This window comes from Anabrus simplex, chromosome 5, assembly GCF_040414725.1.
Source record: "Anabrus simplex isolate iqAnaSimp1 chromosome 5, ASM4041472v1, whole genome shotgun sequence".
Taxonomy (NCBI): domain Eukaryota; kingdom Metazoa; phylum Arthropoda; class Insecta; order Orthoptera; family Tettigoniidae; genus Anabrus; species Anabrus simplex.
Window position 1 is genome coordinate 130,761,590 of NC_090269.1, and position 17,804 is coordinate 130,779,393.

At 37.7% G+C, this 17,804-nt stretch overlaps 1 protein-coding gene across 3 annotated transcripts in view; it reads right to left on the minus strand.

Moving 5' to 3' along the window:
• The window catches only part of Rbcn-3B (WD repeat-containing protein Rbcn-3B), a 438,089-nt gene that overhangs the window by 280,702 nt on the left and 139,583 nt on the right, over positions 1-17,804 (minus strand). For all 3 annotated transcript variants that reach the window (XM_067147119.2, XM_067147118.2, XM_067147117.2), the window contains exon 10: positions 4,963-5,134. In XM_067147119.2, the coding sequence (XP_067003220.2) occupies positions 4,963-5,134 (172 nt within the window). The remainder of the gene's footprint in view (positions 1-4,962; positions 5,135-17,804) is intronic.

Genomic DNA, 17,804 nt, shown 5'->3' on the forward strand with positions numbered 1-17,804 from the left:
TAAGGAGTTGAGGTCTGAACATCTAGGATGCCAGAAAACTGTACTGCCATAAACAATACACAAATCAGGGAATGTGGTTCTGAGATGCTCCCTCATCTGGTGGCAATAATGAGAACTGGCTCCGTCATGCTAAAGGTACACAAGTTCTGTAGTAAAAGGAACGTCCTGGAGTAGGTTTTTCAACATTTATATTCTAACAGGTCTATCTCGACAACCAATGGGATACTGTCCTTTCCTTCTGTATGACTTAGTTTGTCACTTGTCTGTTCATTTCAGTTCCTTATTTAAATACAGTTTCCAATATTTGTAGAAATTCTGAATGTATAGTACCACTCGAACAATTCTAATGCAGATTCCTCCATAATTTATGCTTTATCGTCAGACTACAATTGAGTACTATTGAAACTGGTTAAGACATCCCTCTCTAGCAAGTTTCGCTGGTTATTATGCCATTATTCCAAAGTCCCAGTCCATATCCTATTAAATACATGCTAAAGAAACCTGGATAGTGCATTTATATCATTTATATCAAAATCATTAACAGACAAATATTACATTTAATAAGAAATGTTTAGAATTGAAGCTTGTCCCTAAGTACATACCTATAAAAACTAAAACTACAACAATTTCGGCTAAAATATCAACATCCCAATCACATTTATTATGGATCAGAAACAAAATGAAATTTGTAAACATAAAGAGACAGGAAATCAACAAACAAATTCTACGCATCCATTTAAGCCTAAGCAACTTCTGGCATCAGACTCAATGGACATCCAACTCTAACTTTTTACAAGATCACATTAAAAAAGAAGCGATCAGGAAACAATAAAATACGTAAAATACGTAACCTAATAATGAAACAGAAAAAAAAACAACTAGAAAACAATAACCACACAAAACTTGCTAATTTTCACCCTAGACTAGTTAACAGATCAGCACTAACTTTTCAAAGAATTAAATAAATCTGCTAGAGAAGGGACTCAAATTAAATTGCCAGGAATGTCATAATGTAAACAATATAAAACAGCTAATTACTGACACAGAAATTGCTTGCGATAAAATCCTCTCTCCACAAAGGGGATAATAATAGAAGAAACAGCCACCAACAAAGCCCTAAAAATAATCACACATGAAATTTCCACCAAACAACCAAATTGTGCCACTCAATACTCAGCATTAAAAACAGTTAAGAACAAAATAAAAAATGACAACCTAATCGCCACAAAAGCAGATGAAGGGAACAACAGTCATAATGAAGAAATACATAGAAAAAACAATAGAATTCATCAACAATAATGGAATTAAAGAACTACAACGCGGCCCAACAAATACATTTCAAAACGAAATAAAACAAGCTATCAAGGAAACAGACTTTATTCTCACAGAACAAGAAAAATAAAGCCTTATCATCAAAAATCCCGAACTCCCCACAATAAGAGCCCTCCCTAAAATACACAAAAACTCATGTCCCATTAGACCAATAATAAATTTTAAAGATGAACCAAGTAATAATTTAAGCAAATAACTCAACCAAATTCTAAAAGAGAAAAATCTCACTTAAAGAAGACAGATCAAGTACGAACAGCCTAGAACTAATTAAATAAACTTAAAATAACAGAGAGCACAAGTATGATATCCTTTGACATCACCAACATGTACACCAATATACTAATAGATGAATCCATTAAAATTATAGAAAACCTTCTTAAAGAAAATACTTCACTACAAGAAACCAAAGAAATTATTAGCCTTCTTAGCACAAATTTAAACCAAAATTGCTTTATATTCAATGAAAAAATCTATTGTCAAAAACAAGTGTTAGCCATGAGCTCAAAATCGTCAGGTACAATAGCTAACATCTTTCTTGATAACTTGGAAAACTACTACTTAACCGGCCAACATTCAAAAGGAATCTTACACTGGAACAGATACATAGATGATGTAATATGCATATATGATAATGACTTCACTAACATTCACCAGTTATTAAACACACTAAATTCTGTACGTAAGTCCATCAAGTTCACAATGGAACTAGAAGCTAACAAGAAAAACTATTTGGACATCACAATCAGTAGGAATAATGACAACCTGTCTTACAAAGTATACAGAAAGCCCACTCGACGTCACACACTACTGACAATGAGTTGAACTACTCACACACACACAAAATACCAGGACTGAATACAATGATCCACAGAGCTATTTCCATACCAATGAGCGCAACGGATTTCAATGAAGAGACACCAATCATTAAACACATCGTAGAATGCCCAGGAAACCACCACACGACAGGGAAAAATACGTGGTTCTCAAATACGTTAACAAGAACATATACAAAGCAGCTAATATTTTCAAAAAAACAAGGTCTAAAAGTAGCCTTTAGAATTAACAACACACTGCAGAGACACATGAGCAAGTTCAAACTTAACAAAAAAGACCCTTTCTCTAAGTCAAGAGTCTATGAACTTAAGTGCCAAGAACCTAACTGCAATGCCACATACATAGGACAAACAAAACTTAATTTCCACACAAGATACAAAGAACACAAAAATGCTATAAGATATAATCGGCATTCAGCCTTGGAAGAGCACATACACAACAGTTCGCACCATTCCACAAACATTTACACAGACCTAAAAATTGTACACATCGAAAATAAAAGTAAATCTTTGAATATTCAGGATGCAATCAAAATTTAAGTCACAAAAACAAAAAAGCTACTGAAACCAACCTAAATGGCCATACACATTTAAGGAATTCCCTGCTCTTCGCTCTACTTACATAACATCTGGTCAACACTTGCTGTTTAAATGAGCATTTAATGGCTTTTTGAGGATGGTCTATTGTAAAAATAATGCCTAATAGATACTCTCCAATTCAATTCTGCACTTTATTCAACCCAAAATAATTAACTTGCATTTATCCATAAATACATTATTACATGAAGAAGTTTAATAGCCTTCTCTCCCATATGTAATAGATGCAGGAAGGTTCCACAACACTCACATCGCCACGCCCCTACTTCCCCATCCCCTCTCCACGGCACAATATGCTAGATTATAACATGGGGAAGGTACTGACCTGCTCGTAAATAAATAAATTGTGTGACAAAGTAAGTAAATTAGGCCTACTGTACTTATGCATAGTGTTTGCAGCACATTCTGTTATGGAGAAGAAGAAAGCTAGACAGTTTACAGTTTACAAATGACAAAAAAAATTGAAGTTTATTGAGAAAGTGGATGCTAATTGGCACATGAAACTTATGCAAATCACCTAGATGTTGGACAATCCTAAGATGACTTCAAACACAATTGTAAGCAACCAAACGAAGACTGAGGATGTTTGTCTGGCAGGAGGAAGCAGCCAAATGAAATGAGTTCCTAAAAGTCCTTTTCCAGATTTAGATAATGTTCTGGTGAAATGGTTCAAACAAGCTCAGGCTGTGAATATTCCTATTCATGGAACAGTGATTCGGACTAAGGCATCACATTTAGCTGCCAAAATGTGATTACTGGTACATAATATCAAGGCATATAATGGATGGCTTGAAGGTTTTAGAAAAAGTAATAAACTTTTATACAAATCCGTACGTGGGGAGGCTGCTAGTGTCAATATCAATACTGTTCAGACTTTGAGAGACACAAAACTGCTGGAAATCTTACGTACAGGACTATAGCCCTGATGATGTTTCTAATGGAGATGAAGTACATCTATTTTTTCCAGCTTCTTCCTAATAAAAAGTATGCGTTCAAGGGAGAGAAAGGTCATGGAGGTAAACTAACTAAAGAGAGTCTAACAGTGCTACTATGCTGCAAAGAGAAAGTGATAAGTGATAAGTGATGAGAGGGAACACGACATCTTGGGCAAATTATAATATGCGATTTCAAACAATATCATCATGTTTTTTCTATTCCTACAAGTTAAAAAACATAAGAATTACACACCCAAACATAACCGAGTTTTTTCTTACTGCATCTTCACAGTTGCTTCTTTTGCCTCACAGATATCCTTCTCGGAAAACTGCTTTTGACAGCAGATCTCAGAGCATAACTTTTCTTTTGCCACCAGGAGAGCACTAAGAGTCCTTGTACTCATATTTAATCGAAAGTCAGCGTGATCCTTTTGAACAATATTGAATATTCACTCAGTCGAAGCCTTGCTGTGAGATACAAGTATCACTAAAATGGCAAGCATCATTTGAGGAAGAACTGAAAGGAAAGATTTTCATTGGGGGTAATCACATAAATGAGATTGTAAATAAAGGGTACAGATCTCTGCACGTGGTTATGATGGTATTTAGGGGTTGTAGTAAGGATGTAAAGGAGAGGGCAGATAAGTCTCTGGTAAGACCCCAAATAGAGTATGGTTTCAGTGTATGGGACCCTCCCAGGATTACTTGATTCGATAACTGGAAAAATTCTAAAGAATAGCAGCTTTATTTGTACTGGGTGATTTCCCACAAAAGGGTAATGTTACAAAAATGTTGCAAAGTTTGTGCTGGGAAGATTTGGGAGAAAGGAGAAGAGCTGCTCGACTAAGCGGTATGTTACATGTTACAAATCTCATATTATGGTCCGTATTGAAATGTATTTAAAGTCAAATAATAAGACTTTAAGGGGTATGTTCCGAGCTGTCAGTGAAGAGATGGCGTGGAATGCCATCAGTAGATGAATAAGTTTGAGGGGTGTCTTCAAAAGTAGGAAAGATTACAATATGAAGATAAAGTTGGAATTCAAGAGGACAAATTGGGGCAAATATTTGTTTATAGGAAGGGGAGTTAGAGACTGGAATAACTTACCAAGGGAGATGTTCAATAAATTTCCAATTTCTTTGCAATCATTTAAGAAAAGGCTAGGAAAACCACAGACAGAGAATCTGTCACCTGAGCGACTGCTTTTTAGAGAAATCAATATTGTGCAGCATACTGATGTTCAAATACTCTGAGAAATGACTTACCAGGTGGTTTGGAAAACTCCTCCTGCTTGATCTGGGCTAGGTGACTATTTGTCACATCTGGGATGCTCCATACGAGAACACAGCCTTCTGAATCTCCGCGAACCAGATACTTCAGCATCTTTCCCTGTCGACTCACCAGGTGGAACCTCATAGCAGGAGGGCATGACAAAGGCTGAAAGTGTATTAAGAATTTACCCAGCAACTGTTTATGATTATTATGTTATAATGGATAAACCAAAGAACTCTGGAAGAGCTACACTGAGGAAAGAATCTGGATCGGCTCATATCATACTGACACAAATTAAATGTTTGCAAAAACAAGGCTTTCTGTGATTGTCAATACTGAAAAATTCCCAGGAAAAAAGGAGGTATTTCCTGGTATGTGTGCACATCAACATTGTAAACTATGTTTTATTAAGACAGAATAAGAAGCTCATTCATAATGTAACATAAAATCCCTGACTTTACATGAACAACCAATGACACTTACAGAATATAAAATGTTAACCTCTTTGCTCTGGAGTTGAGGTTTTTTTTTTTTTCCTGATTTGTAAGGAAAGCAAACTAAGGCTCTACCATTCCCATAGCGATACAAGATGGCGGCTAAAGTAGACACGCGTAAGCTTAGTGCTGCTGCAGTTTGTGTTGTTTGTGTGGTAATAATCAGAGTTGTTGCGCTTTACGGTTCTCTGCACGGGTCTATTCGAGTTAAGGAATCGGTGTGTGCAAGTGAAAAAGTGAGTTCTCATTTTGCATGGCTACTAGCAGAGAGAAACTACTACATTCCGGCGTTCTCTCTGACTGGATGCGCCATTTTCCAGACTTATAGGCGCCTCCCTACTAGCTCTGAGCCGAACAAGCCTAGGCCTGGTCGCTCAGCGATTAGGGGCTTGCTTTGCCTCCTACTACTGGCTGGAGATGTTCACTTAAACCCCGGTCCCACCACTTGTGAAATGAAAACAGACATAAATATCTATTGTCAGAATATGCAAAGCCTAAACAATAAGCTGTCTGATTGTGAACTATCCCTGCCAGACTTAAGAGAAGTTGACGTGATCGGACTTACTGAAACATGGCTCTCATGGGCTAGTGACAGTGAACTACCACTCAGTGCTAATTACAGCATATTCCGCCGTGATCGTGCTACTCTAGGTGGTGGAGTGATGCTAGCAGTGAACAGTGCTTTACCATGTAAACGAAGGACAGATCTCGAACGGAACTGTGAGTTAGTGTGGGTGGAGCTACTCTTTCCTCGACGCCCTGTACTTGTGGGATGTTACTACAGACCACCAAACAGCCCATTCTGTGACCTTGAACAGTGCCTGGACTCAGTCATTGCAGCTCTCCCTCATGGTGAAGTAATTTTAATGGGCGACTTTAACCTGTCTATAAAGTGGTCTTCTCCAACTACCGGACTGTCAGCTAACAACTGTGACACATACTTTATAGACAGTTTTATTAATGGCCTCGGACTGAAACAGTTTAACATGTACCCAACCCGTGGACCCAACACCCTGGACTTCATACAATCCTCATTAGAACTTAAAACAATAACCCCAGGCAGAAACCTTTTCCTGTGCGACCACCAGTCTCTCGATGCTACATTCCTTCTTCCCCACCCCTCCTCAAAGCCTCACAGCAGGACATCCTACCGCCCTACCTACATCTGGCGACGTGCCGACTGGCCTGCAATGTGTCGTGCCCTGGAATGCCTTCCCTGGAGTCTGCTCGAAATAGCTGACATCGAATCGGCTCTTGACCTGCTGTACGACTGGCTGCAAGCTGCAATTAAAGACTTCGTACCTGCACAACGGGCTACTACCAGCAAACATCAACACTGGATATCACATGAGACCAGACTGATACTGTTTAATAAAAAGAGAGCTTGGCGCCTGTGGAAAGACTTCCCTAACCCACACACTCACAATACTTTCGTTAAAATCCGCCGCCACGCGAGGTTTATGGTCAGAAGAGACTACAAAACACACGTAGACACTGTCACTGAAAACGTCCGCAGCAATCCCAAGCGCTACTGGAGTCTCATCAACACACGAAGAAGGACGGAGCGGATTCCTGTCAGCGTGAACCACAACGATGCAACAGCAGACGGCGCCGATCGCAATGAACTGTTCAACAGGTATTTCTTCTCCAACTTCTCCCCTCCCTTACAAAACCAACCGCTCCCACCCATTGGTACAGCCTCAAACAGAACCCTATCAAGCATAACTACCACACCAAGTGAAGTTCATGACCTTCTTCAAACTCTTCGTACCAACAAAGCTACTGGTGCCGACACTATAGGTCCTCTTTTCCTAAAAAATACTGCCAGTACTCTTTGCGTCCCTCTATCTAAATTATTTAACAGATGTTTTGCCGCGGGCTATTTTCCTAATACCTGGAAACAGGCAAATATTGTTCCACTTCTCAAATCAGGCAACAAATTTAATGTTTCATCTTACCGACCAATTTCTATTCTCCCCACACTATCCTTTATCTTTGAAAAAATTATACACCAGCGTCTCCTCGCATTCACGTTGCCGTATATCTCAACCAAGCAGCATGGTTTTCTACCAGGTGGCTCTTGTCTAACAAACCTAGCCACTCTGCATAGCTTTGCATCACACGCCATTGCAGCTAAATCGCAGCTGGATATCTGCTACGTAGACATTTCGAAAGCTTTCGATTCTGTAGACCATACTCTGTTGCTCCATAAACTCTCCGAACGATTTAATATACATGGTAGTCTTCTGACCCTTCTTTCCGGCTTCCTACATAACCGTTGGCAGAGAGTGGTAATATCAGGCACTTCATCCTCATGGTTACCAGTCACGTCCGGTGTCCCACAAGGCAGTACTCTTGGCCCCTTGCTGTTTTCTTTGTTTATGGACGATCTGCCGTCCGAACTCAACGAAACAGCCAATACCCTACTCTTTGCTGACGACTGCAAGATATTTAGGGAGATCAGGAATCCAGGAGATGCAGCTCTGCTACAGTCCTCACTTAATGCCCTCTCGAACTGGTGCCGTACTTGGAAACTTTTCCCCAATCCACAAAAATGCGGCCACATGACCATAACACTACGTAAATCTCCTCTACCGACATCATATTACCTATTACATAAAATCATATTACCTACTCGACAAGCCCATCACCATAGTTACGCAACAGCGTGACCTAGGTGTAATATTTGATACAAAATTACAATTTAAGACCCACATAGAAACATATACAACCAAGGCCATGAAATTACTAGGCATTCTCTATCGCTTCACAGAAATTTCTGACCCCATTGCTCTTCGTCACTTCTTCCTCACGATCATTCAACCTCTCTTAAACTACTGCTCTCCTATTTGGACAACAGCCTCCCCCTCCAATACTAAGCAGTTAGACAGAGCAGTGTCCTTCTTTGCTGCAATTGTAAGGAACAGAAACCCCAAGCTCAGAAATCTGTCTACGCAGCAGGTATTAATGGCAATTAATATGTCACCGCTGCACATCAGGCGACAGGTAGCTGACCTGAGTTTCCTCCACGGGATCTTAAATGGGCATTACCGCTCGGAACATCTTGTCTCACTCTTCTCTCTCCGCGTTCCTTCCCGCTCCACCAGAACCAAAGACCTTCTCCACATTCCCCACACTCAGCACTCAATACTTCAACGATCTTTCCTAATCCGCCTCCCGACACTCTTTAACAATATTAACAGGAGACAAGAACTCGATATAGCATCAAATAAAAGTGTATTCGAGAGGTGTGTAAATAGCCTCTTAAAGATAAGTTGATGTGAAAGGATTATACCGCCATCTTGACCCACGACGACTTGGCTATGAATATGGACATTCTTATGGTTTTCGATTTGAACAGTTGTTATTAGTAGGCTGTGTACCTGATCTTGTTATATTTTGTTCTGTTTGTTATATTTTATTATGAAAGTTTACATTGGTTAAATAGTCTGTTGGCAGTGCAAGTGAAATTTGCTCAGTGTAGCTGTATCTTGTGCTTTGTGAATAAATAAATAAATAAATAGCTGGCCTATTTCCCTCTTCACTTTCAGACTTCATTCTTTCTCATTTATTTTTATATTTAACAAATTACAAGTTATTAACCCAATATTTTTAAATCACAACCAAACCAAGTAAAACTTGTTGCCCAGAATATATCTTGTCTTATTTAAGAGCTACCTTAAAAACAACCAACAAACATGCTTCACATTAGTTTAAATTAAAAGATACTTTTCATTCTTTCCAGGAGTTTCATTTCTGGTTTATTTTTTCTTTTTTTCCCCAAGACCTCTCTGTTCTTGTTCAGAATTTCCTTCCCTTTGTTGTCTTCTTCAGCAATTATCTCTTTCCTCTTATTCAGACAAGCATGAAACTTCCTCCCGTAATCACTAATAAAAGTAAGGATATTCTGGTGATTCACACCTCTACTGGTCCATTCATATACTTTTCAGAATCATATTCCATAATATGGACTACGAAACATTGCCCAGTTAGATTTTCAATATTAGAACATTTTTGTCTACAGAAAATCAACTTTCGACAGATATGATGAAACAAAGTTCCATGACAAACAATAAATAAACCAAGTTCTTACCATTGTCAGTAACAAGCAAAAAGAAACTTATCTACTTCCAACTGAGTTCGATTTAATAATCCTAATAATAAAAAAAGAATTTCTGAATTCTGCTTCCTCCAGCTGGAGAAAGTATAGAATACATACAAAAGAAAATAAGATACAGAAATGAAATACATTTAAATAAATAAAAAATGACAAAATAATAGTTTTCTAAACATAAAATTATCCATGGGACACAAATTACACTCTTTCCTAATAAGTGCCATACAGATGTTTTTTTCAGAATTCCAATGAGAGTTCACAAGACTACTCACTTGATGAACGAATTGTCTAATTTGTACTCCCTACAGAATTTCATGAGCAAACAAAGAATATTTCCCTGCACTTTGATCATAAGTTCTATAACCTTGATGTCTGATAAACTATATTTCTCTAGGTAATAAGAAATAGTTGGTTCATAAATCTTTTATATTTTGTTGTGGATTTCTATTGGCTGTTCCTGATTATTTTCCCATCTGATAGTTGGATCTACAATGGTGGCAGATGGGGAATCAGGTTCTACTGCTATGATATTGATTCTTCTGCAAAATCCATTATCAAAAACACTGTGTACCTCCTAGTGAAACTGGCAGTTCTTTCCCTAAGAGCTTCAGCTATCAATTGAATGTACAGCTGTTTCAGGGTACCACAAAACAGAAAGGCCCCAAGGACATGAGCAAGCAATTCAATTTCGTTGCCACAACAGCGGCAGTGGCAACTACTGTTCTGAGACCTGCCTGGCACAGCTCTTACTGGACATACGTTTGCTGTTATCTTCACTGTTGTTCTTTGGCTCACTCAGCCATGTTTTTGGACACATTTCTGGCATCATGCATTTCCTGTAAGAGGATATCAACTATCTTCAAACCAGTATTGAAGGGATGAAGATTATTTTAGTTTCAAAACAAGTTAAACTTTAGAATGATATATCAATGAGCTTTCTTCTTTTATTTTTTCTATCATTAACATGTATTTTGAAACTGGTTCGTAACAATGAACTTCTCTTGGCCTGTCTTAAGAACTCCTTAACTCCAAATACAATGTGAAATTCTCCAAAAAATGGAACTAAATGTACATAACATGGCAGGTTGTTGTTTCACTGATCTTTTCATGAAATTCCTTAAAACTTCAAGTGATGTGTATAGAAAAAGTACTGCCTTAAAATATTTCACACCATGATCTGATATTTGCAATGCTTGATCAACACGTACCACAGCACTGCAATGCATAGAAGTAAAATTAATATATTAAAAAATCTTTATAACTTTAATTTCAGTGAACATCGCTTGGCATGCTGGGCCACCTTAGAACAGACCAAACAACTCTTAGAACTTGATAAATCTCCCAATCCACTGTGTCAGAAGATTTGTCATATAATGGGTGAGATAAGTTAACTCCGTGATATCAAGTAATGCCGTGATAGTTTGTATTTTTTTTTTTTTCATGGCGTAACTTGAAACCTGAACATCTCCAAACTCCACCACCAGAAGATAGAAGAATACAGGACTCCTACAAGGTAGCTAGCACCCTCTGTGGATGCCTGTGTGAGATTTTACAAAGTCCTTTGTGAAATTTCAAAGTGTCAACACCCACCTTTTCTTTGTACTGAAAGCAGTTTTGTGCATTTTAATACATTATTAAGAGCACTTTTAACGTGAATGTTTGATTTTAACAAGAGTTACAGGTAAGATACCAATAATTTACATTTAAAAATTACAAACAAACCGTGCTACAAGTTGGAGATCAATGAGCTAAGCAATATGATTGATTGTCTTAGGTTTTACATGTAGTGATGGCACCCCAGAAGAGTAAAGCGACTCGCTTCTACACGTCTGAAATCATGAAAGAAGCATTGTGTTTGGTTATGGACGAAGGCTGGACCGTTTACAAAACTAGTGAACAATTTGGAATCCCATGGTGCACGCTCAAGGATTATTGTGTTAAATTCTTAACTGATTCTCAGTGTGCCACCATTGCTAAAATTGGAAAGCGCTTTGTCATGCTGTCTGAACTACATAGAAATAAAATTAGTAAATTATATTACAACAATGCAATCTTCGAGTTTTGGACTTACAGCTAACGAGGCTAACCTAACCAGAACAGGCCACAACGTCAGGAATGAAATCCACAACTGGCCCCAAGCCGAAATCCTCGTCTCAAAAAATGTTAACCACAACTGTGGGGCATGTGGAGGCTTTTATGTAGATGACATCAGGAAGAAGAATGGGGCCAGTTGGATTGATTGCCAGTTTTGTCATGTTTGGTACTATGAAAAAGTGTCAGAAAGTGGTAGACAAAGTGTATTTCATGTAGGATGAGTACGAGATTTCTGACGACAGTAATAAAACTGACACTTGTATTGTCCTTTTTTCTTTTAAAATATTTAGGCCCTAAATTGTAGTAAATCATAACTGCAACATAGGAAACTGAAGGATACTTAAAATGGATGTGTAAACCTATTTTATATTACAAACAAGTTTCTATCATGAAAAGCAGTTCTTTGTGAACATTTTGCTGTCACTGAGTTACTTGAAACCTATCAGGGACTTTTCTAATTTCAACTGAACATTTTGTAAATAAATTCTTGGTATTAACGACTGGACATTCTTCAAAATTTTAACTCCAATGTGCTCCAACACTACCCCTCTTTAAACTGAAGTGTGATCACCCCAGTGACACAAATTTCTGTAAACGGTATCAGAAAAACCTTAGTATCACTGAGTTACCTTACTTTATCCTACCATTAACTAGTGAAAGCCACATATGGTAATATCAAGAAGTAATTTTTTGTTCAAGTGCCCAATTTCAGTGCGTCTTAAAATGTTATGAAAGCTGAGAGTAACATGAATTCTTCCAAAAGATATCCTACAGATGAAAGTCTCACAAAAACACTGTTCCAGTAATGATTACAAATGTTTTACTGATTTCCATAAAAAATTCTCAACCATTTCTATTTAGCCCATTGTATTACCTTATTCAGAGATTCATAAAGCATACCACACAATCACTGAGGCTCTTCAAATTGTTCAACAAACCGTCTCTAAAACAACATGGGACTAGTCAACAGCTGATAATTTAATTATAATGCCTTCTATTTATCCATCCATCAAGAAGTTCTTTTAATTCTGCTATCAGGTAATATCCTCCTGAGAGCCACAGAGCTTCTTTCCTACAAATTGAATGACATCTTTCCAGTGAAAACCTCCAGTGTCCATATGATCTCTGTTGGGTTAATCTCTTCAGCATTCAGGATGAAATTGATGATGATAATGCTTATTGTTTAAAGGGGCCTAACATCTAGGTCATCGGCCCCTAATGGTACAAAATGAGACTAAATGTAATGACAATTTAGAAGTCCAAAACTCATCCACTGACCAGAATTCAAAACGTGATGAACATGAATTTAAAATAATCAGCGGATCCGACTCGCAATATTGAAAGTTAAAATTAATTTTAAAATTAATCCACTGACTAGAATTTAAAAAAGAAAGGATGAACAATGATTATCAACCTAAAACAATAGTATATATTGACCAAGGGGCTGCTTCTATAGCACAATCCTGAGTCAATGATGCTTGTTGTCTAAAGGGATTTAAAGTCCAGGTCGACAGGCCCTCATAATGGTACATATCGCTAGGAAAGTAAGAACCATAGTATTTCTCACGTAGTGGTACTAACCATGAGTAACATAGACTTATGGTGTTCCACACATTGTGGTATTACTCACAGATAACGCAGACCTACGGTGTTTCTCACATGACAGCACTACTCAAAGCCAACGCAAATCCATGCTGTTCCTCACATAGGTGTACTTATCACAGGGACTAGTACTATCCCGTGGTGTTCCTCGCATAGTGGGTAATAATCACAGGCAATGCAGACCCATGGTGTCGCTCATACAACCGTACTAATCACAGGCAATGCCCAGACCCGTGTTGTTTCTCACAATGGTACTAATCACAGGCAACGTTAACCTGTGGTATTTTTTCTGCATATAGTGCTACTAATCACAGGTACTGTAAAACCCATACTGATTCACCCTCTGTTTCTACCAATCACAAACCTGTTATGTACCTAACACAGTGGTACTACTTGCAAATTAAGGCGACCCATGGTGCTCCTTGCGTGATGGTACTAATTACAAGTGATCTCATAGTTCTAATTCAATCATCCCTGGGTCACCCCTTTTAGTCGCCTCTTACGACAGTCAGGGAATATCGTGGATGTATTCTTCGTGTGTCCCCCACTTGCAGGGATTGATGAAATTGTTGAAGGCACTGAGTTTTCTACACGTGCACTGAATGATGCTAATACTACTATTGCTGATGATAATGATTATGACAGAAGCTTGCAGCACAATGGAAATATTCCTTTCATTAAAAAAACATAGCTGGTAACATTTACTCAAACACATTCTTCAAATGTTTATATCCTTTACAATTTTTTTTTTTTTTGCTAGGGGCTTTACGTCGCACCGACACAGATAGGTCTTATGGCGACGATTATCCTTTACAATAAGAAATCACAACTTACTTTCCCATATTGCTCAATTTGACGGACTTTAAGCAAGCTTTATAATACAGTGTGTTGAAGGAGGATTCGCCTACATCAAATCTGGAGTAATTACTTGGACTCGGAAGACGGCGAGGAATTGTATATATTTTATGGGTTAATTTGGCATTTATGCATTGGTTTGTCTCTCCTCGGTATGTGAATTTTGGAATTGTTTGATTTTCGTATGGCTTCAAGATTGTTTCTTTATCATGAGAAATAAATAATTTCGTGTGGTTATGTCTAGCCGAGTGCAGCCCTTGTAAGGCAGACCCTCCGATATGGGTGGGCGGCATCTGCCATGTGTAAGTAACTGCGTGTTATTGTGGTGGAGGATAGTGTTATGTGTGGAGTGTGAGTTGCAGGGATGTTGGGAACAGTACAAACACCCAGCCCCCGGGCCACTGGAATTAACCAATTAAGGTTAAAATCCCCGACCCGGCCGGGAATCGAACCCGGGACCCTCTGAACCGAAGGCCAGTACGCTGACAATTCAGCCAACGAGTCGGACATCACGGGAAATGTAAAGTAAGATGTAATATTTTGGAAACATACTGTAGTGTACACGTGCCAGATCGGCATGGATATGTCTGGATATTGCATCAATTTCGTAACTTCACGATGCTTCTCAATGTTCTTGGTCAGCATTAATTTCTGGGCCCTAATTGGAGAAACTAAACTTAAATGTGATTGGCAGGTGAAGGAAAAAGTTTGGACGCACATTGGCTGTTGTAAGGTTTCCTAATTTCTGGAGAGAAGCGTTTCACTAGAGCCTTGCTCTTCCCAGGCGTCTTTTCTGTTTGACCAGTGAAGGGAAAGGTTGCCTTCAAGGTAACGGGTCTTCTTGGCCCCTCCAACAGGTAAGCACTTCGTTGTTTTTCATTTTTCAGGTTATCTTCAAATGTAGTATCCCGTTTTATTTCTTTTGCCGGAGCTTACCCGTGTCTTCCTTCAGCTTCCAAATTTTATTAGAATGACTTAGCCTTTTCGGTAAGCCGCGTCACATTTGTAAAGAGACAGTTCCCTTTTGTTGACTTTGTAAATTAGATATTCGACGCCTTTGGATGTAATCATAATATGTAAATTTCACTCTGGGGCCGTCTCATTAATTCTGCTTCATTTTGGAGTATTCACCTTTAGAACGGGCACCCTTTCTCAGAAGTGTTTTTGAGGGGGCTACCTACTGAAGGTGCTCTGCACCAAGATTATATTTTTAAACGTTGTTCTCTTTCTTATATGTACATCTTCATAATTCTGTAACGTTACCTTCCTTTCTTTCCGACTGTTTCATGTGTTTTAAAAGCATAGGCACGAACAGCGGAATGTTGTGTGCGATGTTCCGGTATAAGATTAGATAACTAAATGTTACCCTCGGGGTAAATTGTAATTACTGCTGGATTTCTGTTTTCAAATTTTAATGGTGTATTTTGTTATTTATTTACGTTTTAATTTTCATTTAAATTTGTTAAGTAAAGTTTAGGATTACATTTGACTTTGGTTCTTCAGCATTGCCAATACCTTCCACCACCTGGATATGGTTCCCAGCCGCTTCCCTGTTATCCTTTCTTAGCCATCATGTTGGTTATCCTGTTATTTTCTGTGCTTAATGTGCTTATAGTTTTAATTTCGTACATATTGTCATGTCTCATGTTAGTGCCCAACTATGTGAATGCACAACGGTAGCAAACATTAATATTATTTTTATTATTCCTATTACTTGTAACCTTCCTTATTTGGAGGTTACAAAATCTAATCACAATTATAATTATTAAATTTATGTCATCTGGGGACTAGTTTTGGCTTTGGCTGGCCATCTTCAGCCTTGATGTAATACATCTAATAACTAAAAAAATGTAAAAACACACAATTGACATGAAAACTCATGTACAAAAAAACAATTAACATTAAAATCTGGGATGAACTAAGTGTAAAATCTGAAAAATAAAAATAAAGCAGGCTCTAAATTCTTAGCATCTGGAGTATGCTCATCATCCAGACTCACTCCTGTATTGATATTCATAGAATTGTTAGTTCCATCACTGCTAATCATTACAATTTCAATTGCAAAACAGGAACTGGTAAATGTTGATTCTGTAGTCAGATCATCAATCACCAAATCTATCTGAGTGGTGTTAGCAGTACGCAAGCCACTGGATGTCACTGTAAATAACCACCAGCTGACGCAGAACTGCTAGATGGTGTTTCCACATCGACCAACGTAAATAAAATGAAATGTTCCCGTAGTGCTTGTTAGAAACATGCTGAAATGCTGTTGGACATTGTCAGGACGCCACATGAAGATATGGTTAAAACTGACACATTCTTAATTTGTGCCTGGTATAAATTCGCAATTCATTGCGGTGTCCATGAAGTTAACCTGAATGAACAGTCGTTTGTTTTTCAAGAATAATTTTAATGTTTATAAAGAAACTTTATACATGTATCATCATTTCTGCTTCTGATAAATTATGACAAGACCTTTTATTTAAATTGAGAATCTTCCTACTCTTAGTAGAACTCAGGACTTTCAAGATTCCATCTTGAGTAAAATAATTGTCATTCTAATTGTGACTGTCATATCTACAGAGAAACTCTATTATGTGGTTCGACCTTTGTATAACATATCATTTATGACAAGACTTTTTATTTATTTGAAAATCTTATAGTTCTAAGTCAAACTCATTACTTTCAAAGTTCTAACTTGAGTGAAAATAATTATACTGTGTTAAGTGTCGTTCTAATCATGACTTCAAGATTGTGAAATTGTGATTTGAAGTTTTATTCTAATAATAATGTTATTTGCTTTACGTCCCACTAACTACTTTTAAAGGTCTTTGGAGACGCCGAGGTGCCGGAATTTAGTCCCGCAGGAGTTCTTTTACATGCCAGTAAGTCTACCGACACGGGGCTGTCGTATTTGAGCACCTTCAAATACCACCGGACTGAGCCAGGATTGAACCTGCCAAGTTGGGGTTAGAAGGCCAGCGCCTTAACCGTCTGAGCCACTCAGCCCGGCAAAGTTTTATTCTCCAGATACTTTTAGGGGCATCATAAGTCCCATATTAAGAGTGTTTATATGTGCATTGATTTAATGATGATATGTATATTTACGATTGTTCTCATATTTGGCTGAAGATTACGCTCACCAGCGACGAAACTAGTTCCAAGAAAATGTTATAACTTATTTAGTTTAATATTAGTACTGAAAAGGTGGATTTTTAATTTCACTTATCCATTATTCTCGGTTCAATACGGACTTAAAATAAATTTCTTAAATTTGAAAGAAAGGAAGAGGATCCTTAGTGAACAGATGAAAGCCTCCACAAACAAATTCATAAATATTTTTATTTTTATTTTTATTTTTCAGATTTTACACTTAGTTCATCCCAGGTTTTAATGTTAATTATTTGTACATTAGTTTTCATGTCAATTGTGTGTTTTTACATTTGTTTAGTTATTAGATGTATTACATTAAGGCTGAAGATGGCCAGCCAAGATCCTATAAACATTAATATATACTTCAATTAGATCAAATTGTATTATATATTTTCGCGACTAGAAGCATTTACAGGCTTGATCATTGAACTATTCACCAATTTTCATTAGCATTTAGAAGCACAGTACCGGACATCACGTATGTTCTGCTGCTCTTCAAGAACTTGCATCTTACTTCTTT